The 27,238-nt window shown below is 41.8% G+C and overlaps 1 protein-coding gene across 18 annotated transcripts; it reads right to left on the minus strand.

Annotated features, from left to right (window-relative positions):
* Nucleotides 1-74: 74 nt before the first annotated feature.
* On the minus strand, nucleotides 75-27,238 carry TMEM45A (transmembrane protein 45A). Of its 18 annotated transcripts, none has more exons than XM_040569923.1 (7): nucleotides 27,004-27,022; nucleotides 12,225-12,434; nucleotides 9,652-9,864; nucleotides 8,735-8,919; nucleotides 6,348-6,493; nucleotides 4,845-4,937; nucleotides 75-93 (listed from the first exon to the last, which is right to left on the minus strand). In XM_040569923.1, the coding sequence occupies exons 2-7, from the start codon at nucleotides 12,412-12,414 to the stop codon at nucleotides 90-92; spliced, it is 831 nt and encodes a 276-aa protein (XP_040425857.1). In that variant the 5' UTR covers nucleotides 12,415-12,434; nucleotides 27,004-27,022; the 3' UTR covers nucleotides 75-89. The 18 variants fall into 18 exon arrangements, with proteins under 18 accessions (XP_040425857.1, XP_040425848.1, XP_040425867.1 ...); XM_040569914.1 differs by lacking the exon at nucleotides 27,004-27,022 and adding an exon at nucleotides 26,452-26,470; XM_040569933.1 differs by lacking the exon at nucleotides 27,004-27,022 and adding an exon at nucleotides 23,255-23,273.

A 27,238-nucleotide genomic window follows, 5' to 3' on the forward strand; every position in this document is an offset into this window, starting at 1 on the left:
TGGGCGGGATGTTGTATCTCTGTATATGACACACTCTGGTTCCAAAATCTTCAGCTGCAGTCCCAGGTTTGCAAATGGAAGATGGTTTCTCAGCTGGGAAATGGAAATAGGACCGTGAGCAAAAAGATTGTGAACTTCTAACTTCACCAGAATATTTTAAATAAGCCTTAATAAAAAAATAATAATAATGGCATAAGGAAACAGATGACAAAACCTAAGCAAATCAATAAATACATCCTAAAGGATAGTACATTTTTATTTATGAAAATAATAAACAATTTTTATATGATAAATCAAATTGAAAGAAAACCTTATTACTTGCAAATCTGTATGTGATGCAGCTGTACAGAGACAAAACTTCTTGAGTGACTAGATATGCTTCTCTTGCTTTTCTCCATTTCTTGTGAGCCTTAATTGGAGCCAGATGTTTCTTATTTCCTTTCTTTTTTGTTTTCAAGCCCAAATAAAGTGCAGTGCCAGCAGTAAACACCATCTTTGACATTTTTTCATGTGTCAACTGCATCTGGCTGAGTCACAGTTACAAACAAGTAAAACTCCAGCAAAGCAGTGCAAGCTTTCTCTCGTGCCGTCATTCATTTGTGGAGCAGGATCTCAGCATGGTTGTTTCTGAGTCTGCCACACAGGAGCCATAAAAGCCCCAGAGTGTGTCTGAGAACTTTTTTCCTCCTAAAGAGTGCTGGAGGCTGCCTGTGATATGGCAGCAGTGTGCCATGAGTGCAGCTCCCTCACCCTTCAGTCTTTGAATGCTAGGAGTGATTTCTAATTGCTTAATTGCTCTGCAGTTGCATGGATCTTTATAAATGCAGTCTGCTTTCCATTTCCTCTTTCTCCTTTTCAGAGAGACAATGGCTGATAATGTGTAGACATAACCATTTCTGGTCCAATTTCCTGCCCGTATTTTGACCTCTCAGCCACCATCACCTGCAGAATATCTTGTCATTAAATGGCATTAGTCCTTACACAAGAGCTTTTTTACCTGAATCAAATTCCTAAGTATTCTGTAGTATTTATAATTATGTTTTTTCCAACTATTTTTTAAATGTAGTTCCATTCTCATAAGTGTACCCAGTATCTTATAGAAATCCCTAAATTGCAACAATACAATAGCAAGGTGATAGAAACTGCTATTCTGAAAAAGTCATCTGAGGACTAGTTATTCCATTTGACAAATATTAGGCTTTTTCCTCCCACATATTTTGGGCAAGCACATATTTGACCTAGAACAGATTTTAAAGGCCAGTGCCCAGCAGTTTTCCAGTTGACTTTCTCCCTCTTAACAGATGTGCAGTTACTGTGCAGTCCTTGGGAGTCCTTGAAATTCAGGCTTTCTTCTATTTCACATGCCAAAGGACTTTCTGGATAAACTATTCTGTTTTCTTCCATTGACTTCTGTACTAGAAAGTCCCAACCCAGCTGGCATAGCTCAGCTGAGCTGAACCATGTGGGGAGCACATTAAGGTAGCAGGCATAGCAAAGCTTTCTAGTGCCTCAGTTTGAAGGATGAATGAATATGTAGGATTAAAATCTTTTGCACTGCCAAATTTACTCTTAGTTCACCACCGAAGGGACCATGAGGTCCCCAGCCATCCCCCCAGGTTGAAACAACTCCCCATTCTGAGCCAAGCTTTATCCAGAGCCAATGCTACAATGTGCAGAAGGCAGAACTGCCAATTCCCGAAGTGTAGTCCAGCTAGTTCAAATGTCTTGGTGGGCTATAAAAGTATCATATCTACCTGCCCCATCCTTCCCCATAAATGATTATGTTTTTCCCTTAAAGACATGACAGACACCTTAGATGAATAAACTGATTTTATTTAAATAAAAATACAAGCATATCTTGTCTATTACACACTACCATTTAGTTTTTAAAAGGCACTAATATTTAACAATAATTTAAGTTCTCTTGAGAGCAGCTACCTAGATCTGAGTGGCATTTGTAAACTTGTCAAAATTCCCTCCACTCATTCAACTCCAGCATGGAACGGGTTGTTTCTGTCCTTGGTGGTACTGAAAATATTAGGCACAGAACAACACTGTAACGCTCACTCTGCATGTTCTTTACATATTAAAAATCAAATCCAAGAGACTGCTCTTTCTTTAAGACTTCAGGACCTGCTTTTATTTGCATTTCTTCAAGTCTAATAACAGAATGCCACCTTCTCTTACACAACAAGTTTTTGGCACATCCTACCGTTCTTGGTCACAGACTGCATTCGCCTCCTGACTGGGCTTCTTCAGGGGCATCTTTGCTAGGCATGGATGCACCACAACCAGCAGATGTGTCTGGTGGGCTTATTTGTCCAGTCCTCTGATCATTTATGGGAGATTCACCATGGGGCGACACAGGGAGATGCAGCGGATACCTCTCAGCAAGCTTTACACCCCAACCATTCTAACAGGAACTAATTCTTCCCTTTAAAAACAAACAACAACGAAGTGACAACTGTGGTGTAGTGCAATGAATACCAGATTACAGCTAGGTGTAACGACATGCCAATTCTGCTATTACCAGGCAAGCTCCTCAGCAAACTGATGGATCTTCCTTCTATATTGCGCCAATGGAAAATTTTATTTTAATGGAACTGCAGTAATGAAACTCAAGACTTAGATTTGCAGAGGGAAGTAAATATCCATTAATTCAGCATTTACCATAAGACCAATGCAAAACTGAGACACAGAGCTACAAAAATGCCATACCGATACCTAGCTTACAAGGATGTCCTGAGACAGACTTCATTAAAGTTTGCCAAAATCTTCAAGATCCTTCAGAGAAAGGTTTTAAAGAAGAGCTAACAAATATTAAGAAAAAATGGTGGTATTTGGCTATATATATACATATACAGTTTTCCAGTTTACATTTTTAAACACAGAGCCATCTGTTCTTGCTTTCCAAAGTAGATATAATCTAATTATATCAGTAAAATAATCTGACACCTACTTATAAGTGTCACTTCATGATACTTAGCAAAGATCTAAAATAATTTAAAAAATGACCACCTGAAGTCTTCTAAGAAGACAGATCAAAGCTCTACCAGTTTATCATGCTTTCTTCCTGGTTAGGTTTTCCCTTTAGTTTAGATATACAGCACCTTAATATTTGTACAGCATTACATGGATTTATCAAGAAAAGCACTGAAAAGACTTGTGTTGTTTCTGCCTATGAGAAGCAAAGTGCTTTCTGAAGATCTCCTTCAGAATAAATGACCCTACTTATTTTAAAGAGGCATTGGTATGCCTAAAGTTCAGCATTAACAGCATATACAGCCAAGGAAAGCTGTCCTTGGAAAAGATAAGATAAAAAGGGTAATCCTACAAATGAAGTGAAAATTTATGTTGCCTTGAAGGTGAAATAGCTTTAGAAAAAGCCTTTAGTATTTTTTTTTCTGAGTCCTCAGATCCCTTTGAGCTACAAACTAAATTATTTTTTTTGCTCATCTTTTCAAGTAAACAGCTTACTGCAATTAGTAGTTTTATACTACTCACTCTTCTGGTTCACACTGAAAAAACATAGGTGAACTGGAAACTGGAGGTGCTAGACCAAATGATTCTGATTCATCTACCAGAGCCCAGTCCTGCATTTCCTTAAGAGAATATGGAAATGGCAGAATAATAGAAGGAACACTTCTGCAGCACCAAAACCAGTATTATTTGAACAGAAGTCATCCTGCACCAGCAACTAAGAAAATAACATTTTAATAGAGGCATTCTAAAGGGAAGAAGCTATTTTCCAGAAGAACCACCTCACCACATCCGGCCACGCAACATGGCTCATGGCCATCAGCAGACCCTAGAAAATGGAGCGTATGCTGCCCAGCTGCTGAGGCCAGGCTTTGCAAGACTTCAGGAGAGCAAGAGCCAGGCTGCAGGAGACCGCCCCATGAGGGCAGTGTGCTTACACACAGCATCATTTTTCTGCCGTCTTCTGCCACGTATCAGTTATTTCGCTTCTGCATTTGCGGAGGTTGGAGCACGTCCCAAGTGAGACTGAGTGCTGGGGAGAGCACCCTGGGCCTGGCTTCAGCTTGTTCAGTGGAAAAAAATAAATACAATAATAATAATAAAAAAGCAGTATTTTTTGTCATTATTGAGAGAGTGCTGTGGCCAGCCAGACATGGAGCAACTATGAAGGAAACCTCCACCCTCCCAGTGCTCACCATGCAGCAGTGTACAGGACCATCTAGGCAAGGGAGGGAATAATTGCGGTGACTTTTAATTACTGTACACCCCTCTGGTCCTCCTTCAGAAGCTTGGGAGTGAACACACTGCACACTCTTCAAGGAAATGTTGAAGGTCTTTGCTGTGAGTAGTTCTTTCCATTTAACATAAGGCCACAAGCAAAGACACAAACGTGCTTTACAAGACAGCTGCAAGACTATGATTTTCTGTGTTGTTCTACTCTTTTCCAGGTCTGCAGAGTTGTTTATGCACTGTGTTATTTGCAGTTCAACAAACGCACTTATTTGGACACCCTAATTACGGAAACAACCATTTGTTCAGCAGCAGATGGAAACTATTTTGCTAAGGTTTTAATGAGTCTAACACACAGACTTGGTAATGCCACCTCACCCAGTCCAAGTTTGTTGAATGTCTGTTTTTCATTGAAGCATGTGATAAGTAAAGTACTAGAGGAACCAACACAAATCAATACCAAGTTTACCTTCTGCAAATAAAGATCTAATTCTGTAGATGTAGACTCTACTCAGGGGATGATATTTGCATAGCAAGTAGCAGTAAAGAGTGAATAAGATGGTAAACAAATTGAAAAATGAGGTATCAACTAGCCTAATGGTAGAGCAGGTAAACTAATCAAGCCATATTCATACTAGATTTCATCTTCTGACTCCTGATCTCTTTCAGATGTTTTCAGTAATCCCATTTCCATGGACTGGGACTGCTTAATCTTTGACCGAACTGCCCTGGAGAAAAAAAAGAAAGAGCTGTCATGCATATTACAAATCAAACCATGACTCAAAGGCTAACCTGGCTATTATTAAAGGGTACAAAACTGTTTAACTCTTGCATCTCATCAGGGAGTTTGGATGATTGACTTATGAAGGCCTGTAGTGGGCCACTGCTGAAGACACTGTGAAGAGGAGACAAGTGATTTCAAGCAGAATCTGAGCAGAGTTCAGCCAAAGGCCTTGACTGTAGAGATCTGTGTGTTAGCACGACTGACCACTTTACAGTCCAAGTACATACTGTGGCATTAGTATGTGCTGCCTTTAACAATGCCACTTGTATGTACCTTTGGTAAGAGCTTCTTGCTATAGAGTTGCGTGAGATCATATACTTCCAGCTAACCTCGTTGTAACGTATAGAAAGTTTAATGTTGTACAGGTACAAGACTGATGCGTTTGTTCACTTGGAAGAGCACTCCACAGCTGTGAAGCAGCGTGAGGCTGGCCAACTTCCCCATGGATGGGAACTCCGATCAGCATCCTGTGGTCAACTTGGAGGGGGTCAACCAATGCTGCAGCAGCCAGAGTTCCCAACATCAGAAGGGGCGTAAGATTGCTGTCATCTTTTCTATAGTTTCCACCCTTTACACAACAAACCAGTTAACAACCCTGGAGTATCAGTGCCTTTCTTACTAAGATCCCCAAAGAACCAGCACCTTTTTGGTGCACGACAAGACTGCAAGAACTACATGTGGCCAGAGCATGATTAAATAGGGCTGTTAAAATGGTAGTGGTAAAATAAGGGGTGAGAAGCATGTTTAAGACAATACCAGCAAAGGCTTGGTAAGATCCTGCAGGCAGAAAGTGATCATGCATGGTAGCGTCAGGCTCATTTTTACAACAAAGTTCACATTGCAGTTGGAATTTTGTCAGAATTAGCACTGGGTGGCAAGGAAAAGGGCTCTCTTTAGAAATTAGGGGATGAAACTGGCTAGTGAAAAAAAATCATGTCTGATCAAAGGAAAGTACTAACAATGAAATCTATCCAATAATCACGTCATGAAGCCTGCTGATGATCCACTTGGAATTACAGGAGATGAGCACTGGGAGAGAATAGAGAAAAAGGTCTTCCCAACTTCTAACTCATTAAGAAGTTACGAATGTGGAAGACTATCAAAAAGAGCTCATTTTACATGAGAAGCATTAGGCTGTTAGAACTGTACTTGCATAATGTTTTTCCCCTTTCTGCTGAAGCAATGGGCCATGTTGTCTTCATTGATTAGATATGGTTATTTTTATTTTATCTTGCAAGACAATGAATTGCTTTGTGGTAACCTTTTGATTTGCCAGTGAAGCCTTCAAAAAAATAAAGTTCCTGGTAAAGCAAAGAGAAAGTTCTCCATAGTTTCAGTGTTTCAAGTAACTTACCAGCTGACAATTGTGTAATTTACTGCAAGTATAAGAAAAGCAAAAGCATAATGCCAGCAATAGCACATGGTCAGGAACATCATATTGGTATGATCTGTTTGATTCCACTCTGGGCTCCCGTTTGGAGGATAAAGAACAAAGCCAATCTGCAATCAAATAAGAGATGTTTAGCAAATGTCATTTGATGTGTATCCTGTGCTGTATCATGTATTATGCTACCCATCACAAGGCAGACATTTCATTTGCTTATAGTGCTGACTGATATTAGAAACAGTTTTACAGTCACACTCAGATGGGATGAATCATGTTACACAGCTTTGTGCAGAAATGCCTTTGAAAATGCAGAGCCAGTTCCAGAGCCCCTCTGCTCTTGCTCAAAGAGTGATCGATTGGCCCAACAAGCCCTACAGCAACCTGAACCACATGCAATAAGGAAAGGGGCTGATCCTCAGCTACGTGTGATCCCAACTGCAGACTCATCACCACATAGAAAACCTGCCCAACCACTCGCACTGACTCGCTTCTTCCCAACAGCATCTGGGAATGTGCTAAACAGTTCAGAAGATGAATAATAAATCAATAAATAAAGACAAGCCCTAGTTCTGTTTCCATCCAGGAAAAACATCAGGTTTTGAAATTAGGTAAAAATGTAGCTTTGTCACATGGGACTATAAACTCATGTGAAGTACATAGCTGATTTGCTTAGCCAGAGCTGGGGAATACCAAATTCATATTGCTGCATAAACTAGAGAATTAGTAATCCCATGGCTGGTCAGGCATCTGACCTGACAAGCACCACTTCTCGGTGCTGTCTGATACTCTTCAAAGTCACTGCTCAGCCATTTAGTTGAGGATTTTAAAGCTGAGAAGAGGGGGAGAGGAAGAAGGAGGGGAGGAGAGCATTTTGCATTTACATGCAGAGAATTCATTGAATGAAGGTGTTGATGATGCAGAAAGAAAGCTCCTTTACCTTCTACAAATTTGTCATGCTGCAGCCAGTATGTGGTTTTCAGTCACACATATGGTTGAAGTCTAATGTGGGTGTTTAAAAAGCCACACTTAAATCCCTTGTATTTTTAGCTCTTCAGTTTTTACTTTGAAACAAAAAGCACATTGTCCCTGGAGCTAAAGAAATAACTTGTTTTAAAATTAGACTAGACAGACAACAAAGAATAAGTGATTGCATCTAATTCCTCTTTTGTAAGGCTTCTCAAATCAACAATAAAAAAGCTTACAAACAAGAAAATAAAACACTGAGTGTTGCAGCATCAGGCTCTTGAGTTCACTTATAGAAAAATACTACAGTTTAGGAGGTCTGTCTTCTTGCCAGAGCAAGTATTTAAATGTTTGATTTGGTGCAGAGTGTCCAGTTCTCCCAAGGAACAGCAAACGTTTTTATTCATCATGTCTGGCCAGCATATAAAAAAGGGAAGGCAGTCTAGACTTGCCGGAAAGAAAAATCACTGGAGTGAGCTCGGTTCTCTACTATAAGATCAAACACATAGAGTCACCAGCACTCCTATTGCTCTGTTGCAAGGTTGCAGCAATTAATGAGATTCTCTCTAACAGCAAAAGGATACTATCAAATATCTATTAATCCAGCAGAATCACACATAAGCCAAGGCCTGGCAGCTACCTTGCTGGAGCTGCATGTCCAAAATGTACAACTTTAGACTGTTACTTCTGCTCACATGCCAGAACATTGTTAGAACAATAAACTGGACACCACCCAATGCCCTAATGAGAACTGGGAGCTTAAATACCTTTTGAATCTAGTCTGCCACTGTTGAAATGTTTTTAGAAAGTAAAAAGAGGCAACCTGTTCAGCACATAAAAAATAATTTGCACCGTCATTCCTCTTCATGAAAATGTCACTGAGTTGCTTGTCTCTCCTTTCCTGTATTCCCCAGGGCATTGACTCCCTGCTCCCACAGTAGCAAACACTGTGGGATTATAAAATCACTGCTGTTTGGCTTGCAAATTTTGAACAGGATGTTACAGAGATCAGAGGGAACATTTAATGATTATAGCAAGGGAGAGCTCAACAAAACCACCTTAGTTTCTGTATTGATTTCTAGGGGGTGGTGTCCCTGCCCATGTCAGGGAGGTTGGAACTAGATGGTGTTAAAGGTCCCTTCCAACCCAAGCCATTCTGTGAGTCTATGAGTTAAATGAAAGACAGGAGAAGTAAAATGGCCTACCATCTGTAAAATGGAAATAATATGTACTTTTATCTCTTTAAGGGGACATTGAGAGTGTGTTGTTTTCTATGGTCCTTTGAGGTCTGTATTTAAAAGGCATATTATATCAACTGTGAAACATCTGCAAAGGAGTAGATGACTAATATTGGTGAAGGAAGACATTCCCAAGGTAGAACAGTGACCCACCTGCCAGAACCAGCTGCCTTGTAATATGCAGAGGCTTGTTCGGAGCATCTCGAGTACAATACTGCCACGGAAGAAAACTTCCAGAAATATGCAAACAGCAGCTCCAAAGATAGCAAACAGCAGTAACTGATGAACATGAATATCCAGCATGGCTCTCCCATGAAGGTGGTAGCAAAAGAGAAAACCTGGAATAAAATAAGTGTACAGTTTAAGATTTTTTCCTTCCTTGCAATCTCCTTGCAATCTGCTTTTAGAAAAGAGTGAACCTTTTATGTCAGCATCACCTTCTCAGGTAAGCTGAGAGTCATTTTTTAAGTCTCATGCCTGTGTACTGTATGCTTTCACTTGTGAGCTCAGGACAGGAAGCAATATGGGAAGCTACAGCTCTACCACCTTTTATTTAAAACACGCTTTAATGAAGTCTTATTCATCTGTCTCTGCAGTATAACAAGAGGGTTGCCATGAGATATACTGTGCCTACAGAAAATGCAAATTGAGTGTGTCCACAGTGCAATTCCAACATGTGACAGCTGTGAGGGTAGATGCACACATGCTGGCTTTCAGCTAACAGTAGTATACCATCTCAGTACATACATTGAAGCACATGCCTGAGCTACCGAGTGCTTACCCAAAATATTCTCATAACACTCCTGTTACTACCTAGCTATTTAGGAAAGCACAGATGCACCTGTGCAATGTGTGACCATGCTCCTGGGCTACAGTGCAGACAAATCCTTAGCAGTTTAAGGAGGGCCAAGAATGTGTTGTATTTTTTTTTCTTTTTTGAATGTTTCAGAATGTTAAATGCTCATCTCCCATAGAGCTCATTCTCTAAAGTTAATTTGAGAATCCCAGCCAAAGGACTGATACCTGTGTGCCACTTTCACAGGCATCTCAACAGGGGGAGGTAAACTTACCTTCAATAAAAACTGCTAACGAAAGCATCATCCTGTCCATGGCCACTGGCAACGCATTAGTACCGTGAGCCACAATGTCGACCAAGCCTGATATGCCATAAAAGAGATACATGGTGGCATGCTGCCAGTTCATCAGGTGATCCCAGTGCTTTTCCTCATAATTATACAACTTCAGGTGAGGTCCATCAGGAACAAATTGCTCAGCCACCATTCCTGCACGTGAAATGAGAAATATTACTATTTGTCCTGGTTCTTAAGATAAAGACTTCCCAATTCAGCCTTTCCCAATAAAGGTTTTAACATGTTGTCCAAATGCCAATGAAAAAGCACAGAGGCCTCAAAGAAATTTATGTCCTACAAATTTTCAAGAAAAAAAGTCAGCGGGTGGAAGAGAGGTGAAATAAGTTTCTTTGCAGAGGGAAAGACCACAGAGTAAGCTCAAGCATATATTAAGCATCACATAATCCAGAAAGGAGAAAGCCATAGGAAACCAGGCTTCAGCTCCACTCCTGGTGGGACTATTTGCATCTTGCAGTTCCAGAAGTGAAAATGAATTCTGTGCTTTTTTTCTTCCTTTTTTTAAAAAAAAAAACAAAAACAAAAACAATTGCCATTGTGGTAGTCCACTGACTAAATTTTTCAGCTGTCTCCCAGTGGTTCAAACATGCGTTCAACACATGCTGAAGTCCCCCAAAGAAAGATTTCCCGTTTTAGTCTCTGCAATATGAAGGATGGCAGAGTTCAAACTCTTAATTCAAAGGAGATCTTTCCTATAAAACCGTAAAAGGAAATCTCTCTGCCATGCAGAGCTGTTAAAGGTCCCACGAGGACATATACAGAGTTAGTATTTGCATTGCTGCTCCACCGCCTCCCTTACCTTGGCCTCTTGTTGTCTTGCTAACTAAATGCAGTACTCCAGAACAGGGAAAGCTGCTTTTAGATACTTTATAGGATCAATTAAGTTTGTGAAGGGCTTAATATACATTATGCTTTTAAGACACTGGAGTTATTTATTTTGTTTAGCATAGCGTGTGCCAGCATCCCTCTGTATAAGTGGATATACTGCAGAACAAATGCAGTGTTTTTCCACTTTTTTTTTTTTTAATTTTCCTAACACAGAAACGGCAGTTTTTATTCCTTCTGTTGCTTGTAGTGTTTGTCCGTGCCAAGCTTTCCTGCCCACATTTTTGACTGGAATTGAAATTGCTATACATCAAACTAATAGCTTTTCTTTCCAGGGTGAAAATAAAAACACTGGATTCATGTTTTAGTTGTCTGACTCTCTCTAGACACTGACTGGGACATTTGTAGGAAAGATGTTCTTACCCACACCTCAGAACAGACATTATTATTCAGGTTTTGATAATTTTTGAGGCATGTTATATTGCACCCACAGCATCATGTCGGTGTTTATATATCTTAAGTGACACAACTTCCAGAGGGGAAGAAAAACCAGGTAGAAGGCAATATATGGGGATAAAGCCTGCACCTGGATTAGACACCAGGGAATTGTGAGTATTTAAAGAGCAGATAGATAAAATAGGATCTTAATACTGAAAATTATTATCTTTTTCATCTTGAGGCCCACATGTGTTGAGCTCCCCTGCCTCCTGTTATTTAGTTTACTTACTCAAAAAAGGTAAGATGGATGTCATGCAGCATGCTGGGATTCAGATAACGAGTGGGCATTTCCATCCAGCTGCACATATCTCTAAACACTCCTCTTAGTGTGCAGGTGGGTTCACCACAGCATGAGAAACAGGACCCCCCTTGAACAAATTCTGCAGCAGTGAAACCTGGAGTTCAGTCTTTTCTGTGAATATTTTTCCTTTCGAATGGTGTTAATGAAAAGCATATTTTATCCATAGCTTGGTGGAGCCTATCAACATGTGAGAGCTGGCAGGCCACCTGAAACCATTCACAGCAGTGGGTTGGGATGGCTGGATTCAAAAATAGATAAGCAATGCCCCCACAGTCTGGTGCTAACAGCCTGCACATGAGGGCCTCTTGCCTAAATAACTTTTTTCCCTCCCTGAAGGGATGAACAGCAAATGAACATTCAAATGGACCACCTGTGAAGGAGCCAGGAGATTTACAGAAGCTCCGGAAGAGTGCTATGGATGGAAACCAAGTTACATAAGGATGTAATTAATATTAAATACTAAGCTAATTCTTCGATTCATAGAGTTTAAAGGCCAGGAGGAGCTAAGTAAAGCACCTAGTCTGACCTAAATGTCTATGTAAAGATACCAAATAGCCCCTCACAATTTTATTTTTGTTTGTTTGTTTTGTTGAGCAGAACAGTGTGCATCCACCTAAAGACCTGTTTCAGAATGGCATCCTCTCTTGAACTGAAAACAAAAAAAATAGATCAGGAAACTCAGTAGCTTATTGCACTGGTTCATGATGCAATCCGTCTTGCACGACTAATTATAAACAAAACAAACAAACTAAAAAAAAAAAAAACACAGAACAAGATACGTTTCATCAGAAAGCAAGCTTTGAAAAAAAAAAGTGTTAAAACGCACAGTTCTTTGCATTTTTGCTTTCTTCCTTGAGTCCATCTAACTTACCAATCAGGGCAAAGACAGCTTTGATGATCCCCTCAACAAATTCCAGGCGCTGAAGTCCTGCCCTGGAGCCCAGGTAGCAAGCGCTCTTGTTCTTTCGGCAGACATATTTCAGGGGGTACTTCACTGACCACCACAAGCCAAAAAGAAGGAAAAAGCTTCCAGGGAGGGCATGGCCTTTAAAATTTCCCATGGTTTTCTACTCTGCAATAGCTGAAGGTAAGAAAAAAAAAAGAAAAAAAAAAAAAAAAAGGAGAGAGACTGATTATTGGAATAGTAGGAGAAATCTATGGGTTATCATTTTAAATTATCTTCCTGCTTAGATCGAAGAAGTGTCCCTGGCTGTTCACAGATTCAAAGAATCCCAGAAGGGTTAGGGTTAGAATGGACCTCAAAGACCATCCAGTTCCAACCCCCCACCACAGACAGGGATACCTCCCACCAGATCAGGTTGCCCAAAGCCACATCCAGCCTGGCCTTGAACACTTCCAGGGATGGGGCATCCACAGCTGTTCCAATGCCTTGACACACTCATAGGAAAGAATTTCCTCCTAACTTCTAATGTAAATCTCCCCCCTTTTAGTTTAAAACTGTCCCACCCTGTTGTACCACTATCTGCCCATGTCTGTTCAAGACACCCAGCCTGTCTCCCGAGTTTCACAATTTTGCAGAACAAAAGTGACCCAGCTGCAAAGCTGCTGACCTGAAATGCAAAGCCGGCATCTGACAAGCAAAGAGATAAAGACGTTACAGTGAACAACGACATGCCGTTGAGCTTTCACTACCAAAACAGAGAACATGAATATTCAAACTTTGGTTCCTTCCCCTTTGGTCCCTTCACAAAGAAGAGCGTTACACGTTTCTCTTCTCCACAAACAGAAATCAATATAATATCTGATTAAGGGAAAAATGGATTGTGTACAGATCTGATGGGTAACTAATAAAAAACTATTTTGCATTTCAATGTGGATGTCTCATGATGATTTGCAAACAAGAAGTGATTCTCAGTATATGATAGGTGAATTATGTACCCACAACTAGCTATATACTATCCCCATCAAGCACAGCGAGTGATAAGGCTATCACTTGGTCAGTGGTGCATGAATGTTTAACAGCAGTGCTGTTAACAGGACCTATTAACTCATGTCCTCATCCCAACTTCTAGGAGAAGTAACTTAGCTCCAATAGCTTCTTCATTAAAATTAAGATTAGATCGCAATTTTTCTTTAAGCTTGTATAAGCTGAGTTGCCATGCATCACGACCCAAAGGCACACCAAATCTTTGCATAGGCAATGTGTAATCAAAAATAACCACTTAATGAGCATTAGCAAACTTCATTTCCTATTATTATTGTCACTAACTTAAAAATCTCATCACCACACTACACCACAGCCATCTAGTTATTAGCAGAATATGGAGGCTCTGGTATATTTTTCTTCTGAGTAAGTATTTCCTACAGTCAGCTCTGCATAAGAAGTTTTAAACTGTGGCTTGTGGGCCATGGAGTACTTGCAGATGGTTCACATAACACTGTCTAGTCACGTAATGTGAGGCTAAACTTCGCTTAAGGCATTATTTTTCTATTTATTATTTTTAGGAAGGAAAACTTTTCCACATACACAGGTCCTACAGTTGCCGTAAGACTATTACCCAATTGCATGAGAGAGAGAGGTGACCTATATAGACACAAAGGAGAAGGGAAAAAATCCATGACTGTTCCTGCATAGTATGAGGAGGGATAGGATTTATCCACAGACATGCTTTGGGATGCCTTGTCCAAAACTGCTGAACCAGCATCAGCGCCTCATTGTGACCAAGCATCAGGTCCCAAAACAATCACTGTGCCAAAGGGGTGACGAGGGACGTGTCTGCTGATTTTTTATGAAAGGGAAAGGACTCCACTTGGGATCTGGACTCCCTTGTGGGGAAAGGCTCCTCCAAGCCGCTTCTCTCTCATCGAGAAAAAAAGTGAAGGTGATGGCCACCTCCACTCTCACTCACAAAATGCCAAATTGAGCTCTAAGCTCCCTAATGCTGAGCACGCTAGTGATGGCAAGTCAGCCTGCTGGGTTTATACCTGCATGTCTTATTGGGGCGCCTGCAAGTGGGGACACCCCTGCCTGGTCCCCAGCAGCAGGGTTGGGGTCTCAGCCCCACTCACTGGAGCTGGCCGCTGATATGTCCCAGAGGAGTAACCTCACCTCGAGACATCTCAAAGGCTGTGGTCAACCGGTGTATTGCTGCCAATGCTCACCATACCACCGTTTCCCCTAAAGATGGGTGGTACTAGAAGGAGCTGAAGTGTTAGACAGTTGCCTCAACTTGGCGTTAAACTTTGAAACACTTCTTTTGTTTTGAAAGCCTTAATTTCTGGTTCTCCTAAAGCCTGCTGGCCTGAGTGGCACTGCTGTTGTTTCAGACACGTTATTTCTTTCCTTCTTTGAATTAAAGGAAAAGGAGTGGGGGGTGAAGTGACCTTTCCCCCTCTGTGTCTGATCTCACTGATCATAGTTCATTAAAAAGAGTTTATTCATTAGGTATTTTGTTATTCACCACAGGTGCATAGCACTCCAAATGGAAAAATTTACCCTGTACCACACATAAAAGGGAGATACTGGTTTACAAAGGTAAATTAAACCTATGGAAAGCCTACCTCTAGGAGATTACAGCTGCAGTAAGATTTAAATAAATAACCATCTGTTAATATAATTTGTATTGCACAGTGTATGAAAATTCAAAAGTAAATCCCAATCTGTAGACTCACACCTGGGTTACTTAGAGCTCTGATACTGCAAGATTATCTGCCCTAAATCTGGATTACCCATCAAGACATTCTGTTCAAAACTATCAAAAATAAGGGAAAGGAAGAAAGGAACAAGAAAAAAGGAAGAAAGGAACAAGCTACTGCTGCATATCCAAGACAAACAAGAGAGAACCAGAAGAAATCGACTTTTTGCTATAAGCAGTATGATTGAGTATTATTAATTTGGGGAGCATATCCTTCAGTTTGAGAGCATCTGAAGATGCTGTGGTTTATTTTTACAGCTTCTCTAGAAAGACACCCGTCAGTTCTGCCAGCTTCACCTCATGGGGCTTCGTGTGATGCGGAGGATACTGCAAGGACCAGCAGGGCCTCCTGGTAGGAAGACTGCCATGGGGCCAGACAGCAGGGCTGGGAGCCGCAAGGGGAGGTGCAGGGAGATCGGGGCAAGATGGCTGTTCCTGGCCTGACTGGAGGGAATTTGGCAACCCCTGTACACCCCAGCCCATTAATCAGTTTGAGGTTTTGTTTTTACACAGCCTTTTCCCATAAGCAAAGAAATAAATCACTGGAGGACTGATGTTGGAAGGCGTGCAGGTCCCAGACCCTCTTCCACCCTCAGTGGTTTCAGGGCCAGGGGTGCCAGCAGAGCCACTTCTTTCTAAGAGCCACAGCCACACTCAGCAGCAAACCTTCCTCGCTACCCACCAGCTTCCCTAGAGCGCAGCATCTGCAGGGATGCAGGTAGAGAAGATCCTGAGGCTCTCCCTGTCCTCACCCAGGACTCAGGGGCCCCATGGTCTCGGGGAAGGAAGAGGAAAAGACAATGAGGCATAATGATGGCCATAAAATCAGCTGTCCAGATAGTTTACAAATATTAAGTACTAGGCAACGCTTCTGCAGCTGACTAGAGTAAGGAATGAGAACAATTTACAGCTACTTGTGACCGTGAGATGCTTTTTTTCTTCCATATGTGAGCTCAAAGTATCATTTTTCTTGCAGTAATCACAGAAAGCTTTGCATGGCTTAAGCTTTTCCAGAAATTACAAGCTGGGTGGTATTGCAAAAGTATTTTTACACACAAAGTTTTCCAACCAAATATAGGTTGTTGACGGTAGTCCACAAATTCCGTATGTAACAGTAACGCTTTGTGTACCCTGGATGTCCATACCTTGGTTCAGACTGCACCTTACTCCTTGGGGTCAGAAGGGAATGTGGGGATCAGGAGGGAAGGGAGGGGATGAGCAAATGCAGTCTCCAGCTGAGCTGTCAAGAAAAGGTATGCGTTTTCCTGGGTATTAAATGCTGCCTTTCTAGCCTGAAAATTACCTCACCTAACACTGACAGAAAAATGAAAGGAAAGTGAGAAATAGACTTAAAAAATTGATTCAAGCATCCTCTGACTTTCTGGGGAGGGAAGCTTCATAACGTTCACTGTTTTCATTCACTCTTGAGGCTGCTGATGTGGGGACTGAGGCATGGCTTGCAGGCTGTTTGGAGAAGCTGGCTATCCAGGCAGCTGTTCAATCACTTTATGAAGAACTAGACTAGTGTCCTTTAATCCCCTTCTCTCTTTAAAAAAAAAAAAAAAAAAAAAAAACAGGGCCTGAGGCAGGATAGCCCATACTGGACCAGGATGCGAACACCCGGTCAGTCAGAACCAGCGACGCAGCACGGCGCTTCCCTGCCCTGCACATTCTTCTCTCACATCAGCATGCCCTGTAATTTCCTGTGTTTATCAAGCCCTGGAGGATGTTGAAGAGGACAGTCAACCAGAAACATTCTCTCCCCTCAAACGACACAAGTTATGAGGCCACAAACTCGCTATTCTGCAGTGCATTAGTTTCTGCTGCAGAACTGTGTGGCAACAGAAGTTAAAACCAAAGATTAGACATTTGCAAAGTTACTCCAATGGTAAAGCAAAGTGTTATTTTTCTCCCATATACTTAGATTAGGAAACAACAATGTGGCATTTATAATATTTGATAATAATATTTGAAACAAAATTATTATTTATCCATAATGCCCAGAGTAATCGATCTTTATGTCAGTAAAAATAATGCACACTGGTAAGAACACTTTCTAGATTATTTCTGTTCAGTATACAAATCCCAATCACACAGTTTCTACTGAAAACTGAAATGCAGAACAGTCCAATGCATCCGAGGTGAAGAAAATCCCAGACAAGTTTACTTAAACACCAAAGTTTCCTATTTGCACTTAAAGATGTATTCACAATCCAAGTGCCTTTTACCTCACAGCCATTAAATTGCAAACATCACAGAGAGCCACGCTGATCTGAAACACAATGTCATCTGTAATTGCTTTGTTGGCTGAATGCAATACTGGTTTCATGTCAAGACTAAAAGCATTTCAGCAGCTACAGCCCCATGTTCCCAAATGAGGTCGCTGCGTTGGCATCAGGAAGCACTTACATGGCACCTATAGCTACTTTAGAATTAAACTTATGCTAAGTATTGAATACATTAATGAAAGCAGGACTCAGGACTTCTTGAAATGCTAAAAAATATTACATCCCTAATATTTTTGGCTTAAGGGTGTGGAAGATAAAGAATTTTAGGTCAAAATATGTCATGAACAAACATCTCCGAAGCCTGCAAGAGAATAATTCACACCTTGATCAAATCTTCAGGCCTACAAGAAGACAGAAATGAAAAACAAAAATCCCGAAGCTTCAATGACCAGAAGTCTATATACTGATCTTAGAAGGGAGGAGCTCCAAGACAAACCCTCAGAGTGCTGGGTTTGGGCCCACAACCTGAACTACTCCATTTCTTTCGTCAGCTGTCAACAGTTCTTCCTTCCAAAACACTTGTCCTTCTCGGCCTCTTGAGAGCTCCTCACAGTGTTTTTTCACCTCTCATGACCCTCCGTTTTTTGGCTTGATTTTCCCTTCCTTTGCACGTCTGCTGACTCCGTTTCAGCTCCCATATTCAAGCGGGCTGTCTCCAGGGGTTATCCAAGGACAATAATCACTCCATAACAATCTCAGCATTGGCTCTTGATATCAGAGCAGCTGCTACTCTGTGAATATGAAATTTTCAGAATCCAGGACTGCCCATTTGAAGCCTTTTATTCAGATCACCACAAGTTCAAATCACACACAGACAAAATTATTTTTTTTAAAATTGCAAGGGACACATTATAATACCTTTTTTTTCTAATGAAAGAGGGTCTGTTCCTGTACTGGCCATATAACCTGCCATTTCCTAGCACTGCTTGCAACAAAGGGTAGAGGAGCATGGGTGCATCACTCAGCTCTTGCAGGTATGAGCTGCTAGCCCCTGCAGGGTGTGTTTGGCTGCAGCCACTTCCCCACCTGCAGAAGCCCAGCCTGGGTGCTGCTTCCTCTGGGGTGACCTTCCAGCTGCCCCATGGGCAGAGCTGCAGCCTCCATCCCACAGAGGGTCAGGCATACTGCTGTCCTCAGAGGAGATGCTGTCAATGCACGGTTCCTCCCAGCACAGCAGACTCGAGCCACCACCAAGGAGAATTACTCCCTGGGTACCCTGCATAAAACAGTTTTGCAGGGTACGGTTTCTCCTTGCAGATCCAGGTGTGTTTATCTACATGCTCTCTGCTTCCTGCTAGACATGCTAGAAAAATATCAGGAGATCAAAAGTCTATTGGATCAGCTGATGATTTAGAGCTCAAAGCCCAGCCCTGGAGAGGAAATGAAATAAAACATGATTTGGTTTCTGTTAGCATCCCTTTCATGGAATTGCTCTTACAGCATCTTAACAATACAATCGGGGCTTCAGTGGAACGGTCTAAGAAGACAGTGAAGCTGGCGAGACCACCAGACCAAGATAAATATTTGTAATATATACTAGTGATCTCCTGGGCTGTGAAAAATCCTACCTTTGAGACTTATATAGCAATTTGCAGATTGCTAGAAGTCGCTGCAATTATTTATGTTCCCAAACACTTCTTGAAGATAAGAAGATAACCAAAAAAAAAAAAAAGGGATATTGAGAAGACAGTGTTTGAGTGGTCCAAAATGGTATTTTCTACCTGCAAGGAAGCTAGGTCTAAAAGAAATAAAGTGAGGAATTCTTTGGAGAAGGACAGATCTTCAGGTATGAAAGACAGGACTTGCTGACCTTGATATGATTTGTAATTCTTTGGTTCTAAGGGTTGTTCCCTTACGGTAACAACCAGTTACCATATAGACAAGGCATTAAGGTAACACTTCATTCTGTAGCACTAGGTGTTGGGTGACAGAGACCTTTGAATGAGTAACCAAAATATTACACAGAAGACCCCATTTTAAAGAATCACCGAATACTAATGAAATACAATACACAAAAGTATCATGCTGCGCTGTCAATGCCCATAAGCTTTCATCTTAAAGTTAGTATCAAGCTAACAAACATGGGAAGGACCTGATGTCAACACACGCAAGAACATTACTAAATCCTTGACAGCATTCATAGGAAGGACTCAGTTTTCATATCAAAAAATTATAGCCCAGCTCAGCACAGCTCTGAACCAGGCAACAAGCAGGTGACACCTGTAAGAGATGAGCTTCTCCTGTTCCCTGCGAGGGAGGAAGCCAGAGACCAGCAGTGAGTGTGCCCAGCGTGTTGGCTGTTCGTGGAAACTTCTGCCTTTTGCTGACTCCTGTGAGACCCAGCCTCTTTTTCTTGAATTCGTGTTTTCTGAAGGTATTTGATTAAGGGATTCCTAACCTTCTGCCATCCTGTCTGTCTGTGGAGTACAGTCAGGTAACATGAGCCCACAGGGCTTTAAATGGAAAAGACAAATAAAGTGAATCCAAATACATATTTAAATCTCACGGATTTGGGTGCCATAACGAGTAATATTTGAGTGTTGTGTTCTGATAAGAAGGGGAAAAAAAATAAGATAAAAAGCTTTCTTGTAGGTAATTTACATAAAGCCATACACCAGAGCTGAAGGTGGGATTTGCACCTAGAGCTTTCCTTGACAGACGTGTCTTTGGACCTGGAAGTTTTCTCTGCAACCCACGTCTGTCAAAACCAGGGTGCTCGATGTACTGTTCGTCACAATGGCAACTAAATGCACCGTTGAAATAGGTTGAAATAGGCTTTCAACAGCAGAAAGATGTAAGGGAAAAAGAAACACTAATGAATAAATGAGAGTGTTGGCGAGGCAGTCAGTAACATTGATAATAGCTGCGAGAAAAGGCTGTCCAAGTTAGCCCAGCTAGAAAAATCAAAATGTCTCAGAGAAACAGGTATAGTTCCTCTTTATGAGACCACCTTGCACTCGCTGGATGGGAATCAGCCAGGGCCAATGCAACAGCAGCAGAAAACGGAGTGTCCTCCATAATGCACGGCTACAGCAGCTGCAGCTGCAGCCCTTGCTGCCCCTCAGCCAACAGCAGTAATGGCACGAGTGGGGATAGTGCTGTGGAGCAGGAGCTTTGTGATTCAATCAGAGCAGCAGCTCTTCTAAAACCACTGGCATTACAGACGCTACACTCTATATCTTAGAAATGGCTCCAGTGCAAGGTCACGCAGAGAAAGGGTTTTAGGAATGTCGTTCAGATAGTATTAAAATGTTCCAGCAGACCCTGGCTTAGGCTTAATTTGATGAGAAGGGACTTCGGGCTCCTTTTTATCATCTGGAGCAAAGAGTGGTGCCAGCACTTCAGCTCTGGCTCACACCACAGAGTAAGTGCCACAGAAGCGTCACTGTATCATGGCACTCACTTTAAAAACTCAGATTTTTCAAAAAGAAGGTTTAATTACATATAATCCTTGGTTTTAGGAACTTGCCTGTCTCACACCGAGGAAGAGAAATCAAAATGACCGCTGCTGCCCACCCCAAGTGAGCGTGAGCGCATTTGGTCACATCCAAGAAGCAGAGCACGGGGCAACTGACAGGAGCTGTGACACTGAGAAGACTTGATTCATTTCTGTCTTAAGACTGAAAAACAAAAGACCCGTTTTTGTGCTGCTGCTCTGGCCATTTGCAGCACTGGGTAAGTTGATATTTACAGGCAGATTCAGTGTGCAAGAGCAAACAGAGAGCAGTTTGCCTAAACACAGGCATAATTATTCAAGCCACTCCTCGAGATTCATTTGAGTTTTCTGCCCAAGCAGTTATTTCTACCCACACTCTCCACAACTGAGAGAAATCTGTTTGTGTTACCCAGCTCCATTTGCAAAGAGAAAAATACAGGAAAAGTCTAAATAAGTGGTAAAAAAGCATCTGAGTGAACTTTGGAAAGGTAACAGCAGAGCTAATGATGCACTTTCATATCAAGTAGACACTGAGTACGTTCCTTTTACAAATGACAAAGTATTTATGGTGACTCATGGAACATCGCATGCCATAATTTACAGAGGTCTACAAAAAGTGCCATAAGGTAAGGCAAACAAAGTCATACACACAGGAGAAATCACAAGTCCTAAGCATGTAAGTGCACAGTAATCCTCAAATCATTCATTTTAAAAAGGAAAAAAGCATAAATACTTTGTTTTTAAGTACCTCTACGTTTCAGTTCCTAAGCTCTCAAAGTTCAGAAAGCAGTTTCACAGAAAGCCAATGAAATGCTTGATACCATGTCAAGCATTAAGTGCTATTAGGAGAGCAGAAGATGATTTATAGCTGGAAAACCGAAGCAAAACGGAACATATGCAGAGGCTGTAAAAGTTTTTCCAAGCATTACTCTGGTTTGAAACAGAATAGAGAGACGGCGATAACCTGATTTTAGAGCTTCTCTCATTCCCCAAGTAGCCACGACCGCATTTAACTTCTGTTGATTTTCCCTGGAAATACGAGTTGGGATGCACACCTACCTCCGTCTGAAACATCCAAAGAGGAGGGGGGAAAAGAGCCGTGCGAGACGCTCCGGCGCATGCCTCGCACCCCTAGCACATAACCCTGCTTTGCCCAGCGATCCGCGGCCACTGCTGCCCGCTCCCCGTGCTGGGGCTGCAGGGCGACCCGGAGAGTCCTGGCTCCGTTCCCAAATCCTCCCCGGGCCCCAGAAGCCCCCTCCCTCCAAGCCCCAGCCCCCTGCCCGGAGCCCCACCGCTCCTTACCTGCGCTGCCCCGCTGCCGCCCCCGGCCCGGGCCGGCCCCGAGGCCCCGGGACCCTGGCCCAGAGACCCCCGGTGGCCCCGCGGGGGCCGGGCGGGCTCCTCCCGGTAGGGCCGGGCCGGGCCGGGGCCCTCCTCTCACCGCTGCGTGCAACACAGGCTACCCACCGCCTTTAATCTTTTGATTTTTTTTTTTAATTTTTTTCCCCGAAGATCACGGTTTTTCTCCAGGAAAATGAGCACCCGGCGTTGCAGTTCCTGTAATTACCCAGGAATGCATGGCAGAGCCTGGAATCCAAAAGAAGAAGGTCCAAAGATAAAATTGAAAGGGTGAAGCCACGGTTTTATGTGCAAACGTCTTGCCGGAGTAAACGGTGTCATTAACATTGCTGGCTCAGTCGCAGCACAATGAAAAGCATCTTACACTGCACCGCCTCTGTTGCATTACCCGGCAGAGAACACAAACTCACTCCTCAAATCTTACAAACTTTACTTAAAGGTGTTTGCCTACAAGTTGCAATAAGCAGGTCTTGTGGCTCTGTTTAAACTACACCGGCAGCTTCCCCGACCCTTTCCACCCATGCTGGCACCAAGCTCTCAGGTTGCCCATCGCCAATCTCCTCTGCAGCACCTGGAAGAGCCAAGCTGAGGTGCCCCCATCCCCATCAGCTAGCCACCACTGGGACTAAGTCCCGAGAAACCCCCCAAATCCAATTAAGATCTCTGCCTTGCAGGACCTGAAAGCTTTTTGCTTGAAGAAATTAGTGGATGAAATTAACTCTGTGTAAAGATTAAAACTTAGATTAAGAGTGCGTTCCTGTTTGGTGCTTTTCATCTTGGGTTATCTTCTCAACCAGCTCTGCCCATGTCCATCTCTTTAGTATCTATTTGCACTTTTACTCTCAGATAAATAGTACTACACCAAATACCCTTCAGCATCTGGCAAGCAGATGCCTTTGCAGGTTGGGTGATGTCATGGGTATAGGGAAAAAAAATAATATTTTCCAGAAGGACCACCTCTCTACCCAAACAGTGCTTCAAAATCTGGCTTCTGTGGCAGCTGCTCCACTTTCTTGTTCTGAGCAGCTTTTTTTTTTTGACAGCAGAATGCATCTCAGATAATGGCATTAATTTCTATCTAATGGATATCATTCTGTTGCAAAAGAGTTTTCAGTTAGACTAAGCTAAATCAGTGAATGAAACGAATAATTGTAATTACCTCATCTCTTTATCAGTGGTTTGATGTGTTTGCCTTGGCAGTGGAGCAAAAATCACTTCCTGGGATTCCTCACTTCCATCTGTTCTTAAAATGACATAAAAGTGATTCTAAGTAATGATTAGTGTCTCCAGTGTCAGAATCTCCAATTAGTATACCGGAAACCCTGCATTTTCAGGAAACCCTGATTCTGTGCGTCTGCGAGGACAACTGCAATGTGCATTAAGGTAATCACAGAGAAGTAAGTAAGCAGAATATTCCACAGTACCGCTAAGGACTACAGCAACAACAAAGCATCTTCTGCAATTTTTTTTAGCAAATACCAACCAATGAGAGTCCAAAAGGTTAGGAAATTGATTTGCCGTACCTGTTCCAAACATATGATGCATGCCTGGCACAAAGGCAGGCAATTGCACCCTGCTTTAGCTGGAAAAATAGAGTATCTGCCTGTCTCTGAAAGGGCTATGTGTGTGTCCCAAACTCTAGCTGATCAAAAGAGACAAGGAACTATATAACACTTGCCTTGATTATTCTGAGAACCAATACAAACAAGGGCAAATTTCCCAAGGAAAACTTAAATATGTAACAAAGAAGTAAAATAAGTGAAAAAGACTAGTTCAGATTATAGTCTGTTTTCCTGCCTGTTCAGGATTGCTTTCTACAATGCAATTGTATAAAACAATCAAAATTATTAATAGATTTATTTTACTAGCTTGTAACTAATAACCTATTGGGTCCGTTCCACTTTTCTTCTTTCTCAACATGTCCATAGGAAAAAGAAAACCACCTTTATAGGCTTAACAACATAGTGAAAGTTCGGCCTGTGCTAGGAGTGATTCTGGATCATCACTCAATACTTGAATTTGAAGGTTTTTATGTGAGCATTGCTTTTTCTCTCTGGTAAAAAACCAAAACCAAAACAAAACACCCCCCCTCCATACACACACACGCACAACCCCAAAAACCAAACAAACAAAACCACGTAGACATGCCATGTATCTATCCATTCCAACACTGTAAAACCTATTAACTCGGTAAGAACAAGCTATCAAATTACTACAAACAAAAACTATGGCTTCTAAAATAGAAAAGCCAGATTTTTTGACCAATACAACCCAGATGCATCCTGTATGTCTGCCCATCTGACAAACTCATTATTTCCATATGCTCTTGTGTCCTCCTGCATTTGCCTAGAAAATTCCTTCATAATTGTGATTCCCTCCTTTCTTGCTAGAGTCCGAGGAAACAGCATCCACAAAAATCATTACTTTAAATAAATACCCATTGGTCTTGAGTCCCTAAGATGCTTGGCAATGTAGGCTTTTTGTGGCCATTTGGTTGCTTGGTTGCTGCTGATATTGAGCATCCCACTTGAAGAAAGTCACAAACATTTCTTCAAGGCCAAGCCTAATTGTTGTGGGATGAATTTGCAATTAGTGCTTGAACCACTTTCCAAGGGGGTTACCTCAGTGAAACAATACAGGGTCAAATGTCTGTGGCTCTGAGCCCTACATTGCGTTTGATGCAGTGCCCAGTTCTTGCTCGAAGTACAGCACTTTCAGCGAGCGGTGGAAGCTGACCTCACTGCTCCAGCCGCCGCAGGCCATGTCTTTGGCCTTTTCTTTGGCCTTTGCTCTCTTACCAGCCAGCTGCCTTAATGCCAGCCTGCCTCTGGGGTAGGCAGCCTTGCCCTGGCATGGCTACAGAGCACAATCGTGGCCCTGCACGGCCTGCTTGGCCCGTGCACCTCCTAGGCCTGCTCCAGTCCGACCCAGCACATTCATGAGGCTTTTCCGTGTAAAGACCACCCTGCAAGCTTCAAGCCCAAGATTTGCACTTTGTCGGAATCTCTGTAACAGTATATCTAATTTATAGCTGTGAAAACAGCATGCACAGATAGCTGACACAGATAGAATAATCAGTCTCCAGACAGAGTGCCCAGAAAGTTAAATGAGTAATTCTGGCCTTGAAAAGTTTGTGCAACAGTTGAATAAAGAGCAAATACATACATTGGCTATTCCTTAGGAAAAGCAAACATTGACATTCTGTTTTCATTACAACTTGTAGCAAGCAAAATAAATGAACACTGAATTCCAATACAAAGACCATTTCATAACAGCCCAATTTTTGGAGGCCTGTAAGGGATATTTGTCCTATATAGATTTAGAAGATACAGGTTTAAATCTGTAAAGGTTAAAAAGGCTTCTAGGCCTAATTCTGCCATCAGTAAAATATGCAGTTACATTATACACAGCATTTTTTAAAACATTAGTTTTAATTGTTATTAATTACATGGATGCTGTTGCTTGAAGTGCTTTTTTAAAAACATGTTGCCTGTAAGACTTTTCTAAGAAACATCAGAGAAGAGAACTTTTTCCAAGTTTGTATGCTCTCTTTGCATTAACCAGCAATTTGCCAAACTCACTCCTAGCATATATAAATGTATGCTCCCTTATGAAAGTGTCTCACATAGAAGAACATGCAAAAATGATTACTGAGAAAAAAAAAAAAAAAAAAGAGGAAATGTTATCAAACCCCTACATGCATTAACAGAAGAGTTGCAATTACTGCAGGTGCAATACATGGAACAATCTATAATTCATAACTAAATGGCAATGTTTCAGACTGACTATAGTCCTTTGAACTAGTCTAGCAATTTGGCATGGGGAATCTGGGGCAATAAAGCCAGAAATGCCAAGCATGTTAATAGAATGTTTTCTCCATTTCCATATATCGAAGATTCAGAACAGAGAAATCTGGGAAAAGTAGAAGCACCAAAAGAGAACAAGTCACAGTATACTGATAATATAGGCACTTGAAATGAATATTTGCCTTGACACTGTGAGCTACAGAGGTGAGCAAGAGCTCAAACACGTATACACACTGTGATCTCTATCTGTACTTTGCAGATAAAAAATCTTCGCTTTTTCTCTTGTCACATATCTGCTGAATGAGAGTAAAGATGATTACTAAGGCTGCCAATGCCAACACAGAATTTTGAAAATCAGATCTAAGAAGTATATTCCTGATAGGAAGTGTAACTGAACTACAATCCTAGTAAGCACAAAATTTGTGCAGGGAACTATCATGGCAATTCCAGTGTCAAAGCTGCAAACATTTTTACTACACTTCAGCTTACAAAGCAAGTTAATTAGAAAGTAAGAGATTACACATACCGGTGAAAAATGGCATGCACTAACCTTGCATTTTTTGGTGGAGGATTGTCAGCAAAAGATTAGTAAAACATCCATGACAGTGTAATTCCTAGATACTGTCAGATGGAGGAGATCTCATCTCTTGTACTCACTCGGGGTCAAATACCAGGCAAAGCCAAAGTTTATCAGTTGTTGCAGAAGTTGGGATGTGGAAATACAAGGCAGAGGATGGTGGGAAAACACAAGACAGCCTGCCCAGCTAAGTAAAGAAACTACAGCTATGGAGAATTAGAAACTCTCTCTGCCTCTGTCAGGTTCCTTTGCCATTTCTGGATGAGCTACTTGCGTGTCTGCATTTGGCTGATTGTTTCTGATTTTGGGGTACCTGGTCAGAGACATCTAGGTTACAGAGGTATAGAAGTGACAAGCCCTCAAAACAGCAGATGAAGTCTACTGAAACAGTTATTTAAAATGCAAAGTATTCTGAAAAAAATGACAGAGCCAACAGCGTATTCAGAAAGATGTAGAGAATCATCGTAAAAGGTTCTCGGTTTCCCAGAAGCCTCTAATGCATATTGTGATGATAATCATGCTTACAAAATACTCCGATGCTGAAGTAAAGCCATCTCAGAAAACCTAATGAAGAAGCTGGTGGTTCTGAATGCTGTGCATTCTTCGGGTTGTATGGTGGTAAATAGGGCTTGTAGTCACACATGGAAATGCAGTCAAGGAAATGCAGAGACCAGCTCCATTCCCAGACACTGTCCTTCGTTTACACTATATGAGGCGCTAGTCCTGTGGGAAAAATGGTATGCAGTCAAATGATTAAATC

This window comes from Cygnus olor, chromosome 1 (genome assembly GCF_009769625.2).
Source record: "Cygnus olor isolate bCygOlo1 chromosome 1, bCygOlo1.pri.v2, whole genome shotgun sequence".
Classification (NCBI taxonomy): domain Eukaryota; kingdom Metazoa; phylum Chordata; class Aves; order Anseriformes; family Anatidae; genus Cygnus; species Cygnus olor.

Bases quoted from the DNA above. Each gene is read 5' to 3' on its own strand.
- TMEM45A (XM_040569923.1), bottom strand. From the start codon at position 12,414: ATGGGAAATTTTAAAGGCCATGCCCTCCCTGGAAGCTTTTTCCTTCTT. The intron at 8,920-9,651 runs GTAAGTTTACCT...ATTTTATTCCAG, and splicing joins GTTAGCAGTTTTTATTGAAG to GTTTTCTCTTTTGCTACCAC. The intron at 6,494-8,734 runs GTGGGTCACTGT...ATTTGATTGCAG, and splicing joins AAGGCAGCTGGTTCTGGCAG to ATTGGCTTTGTTCTTTATCC.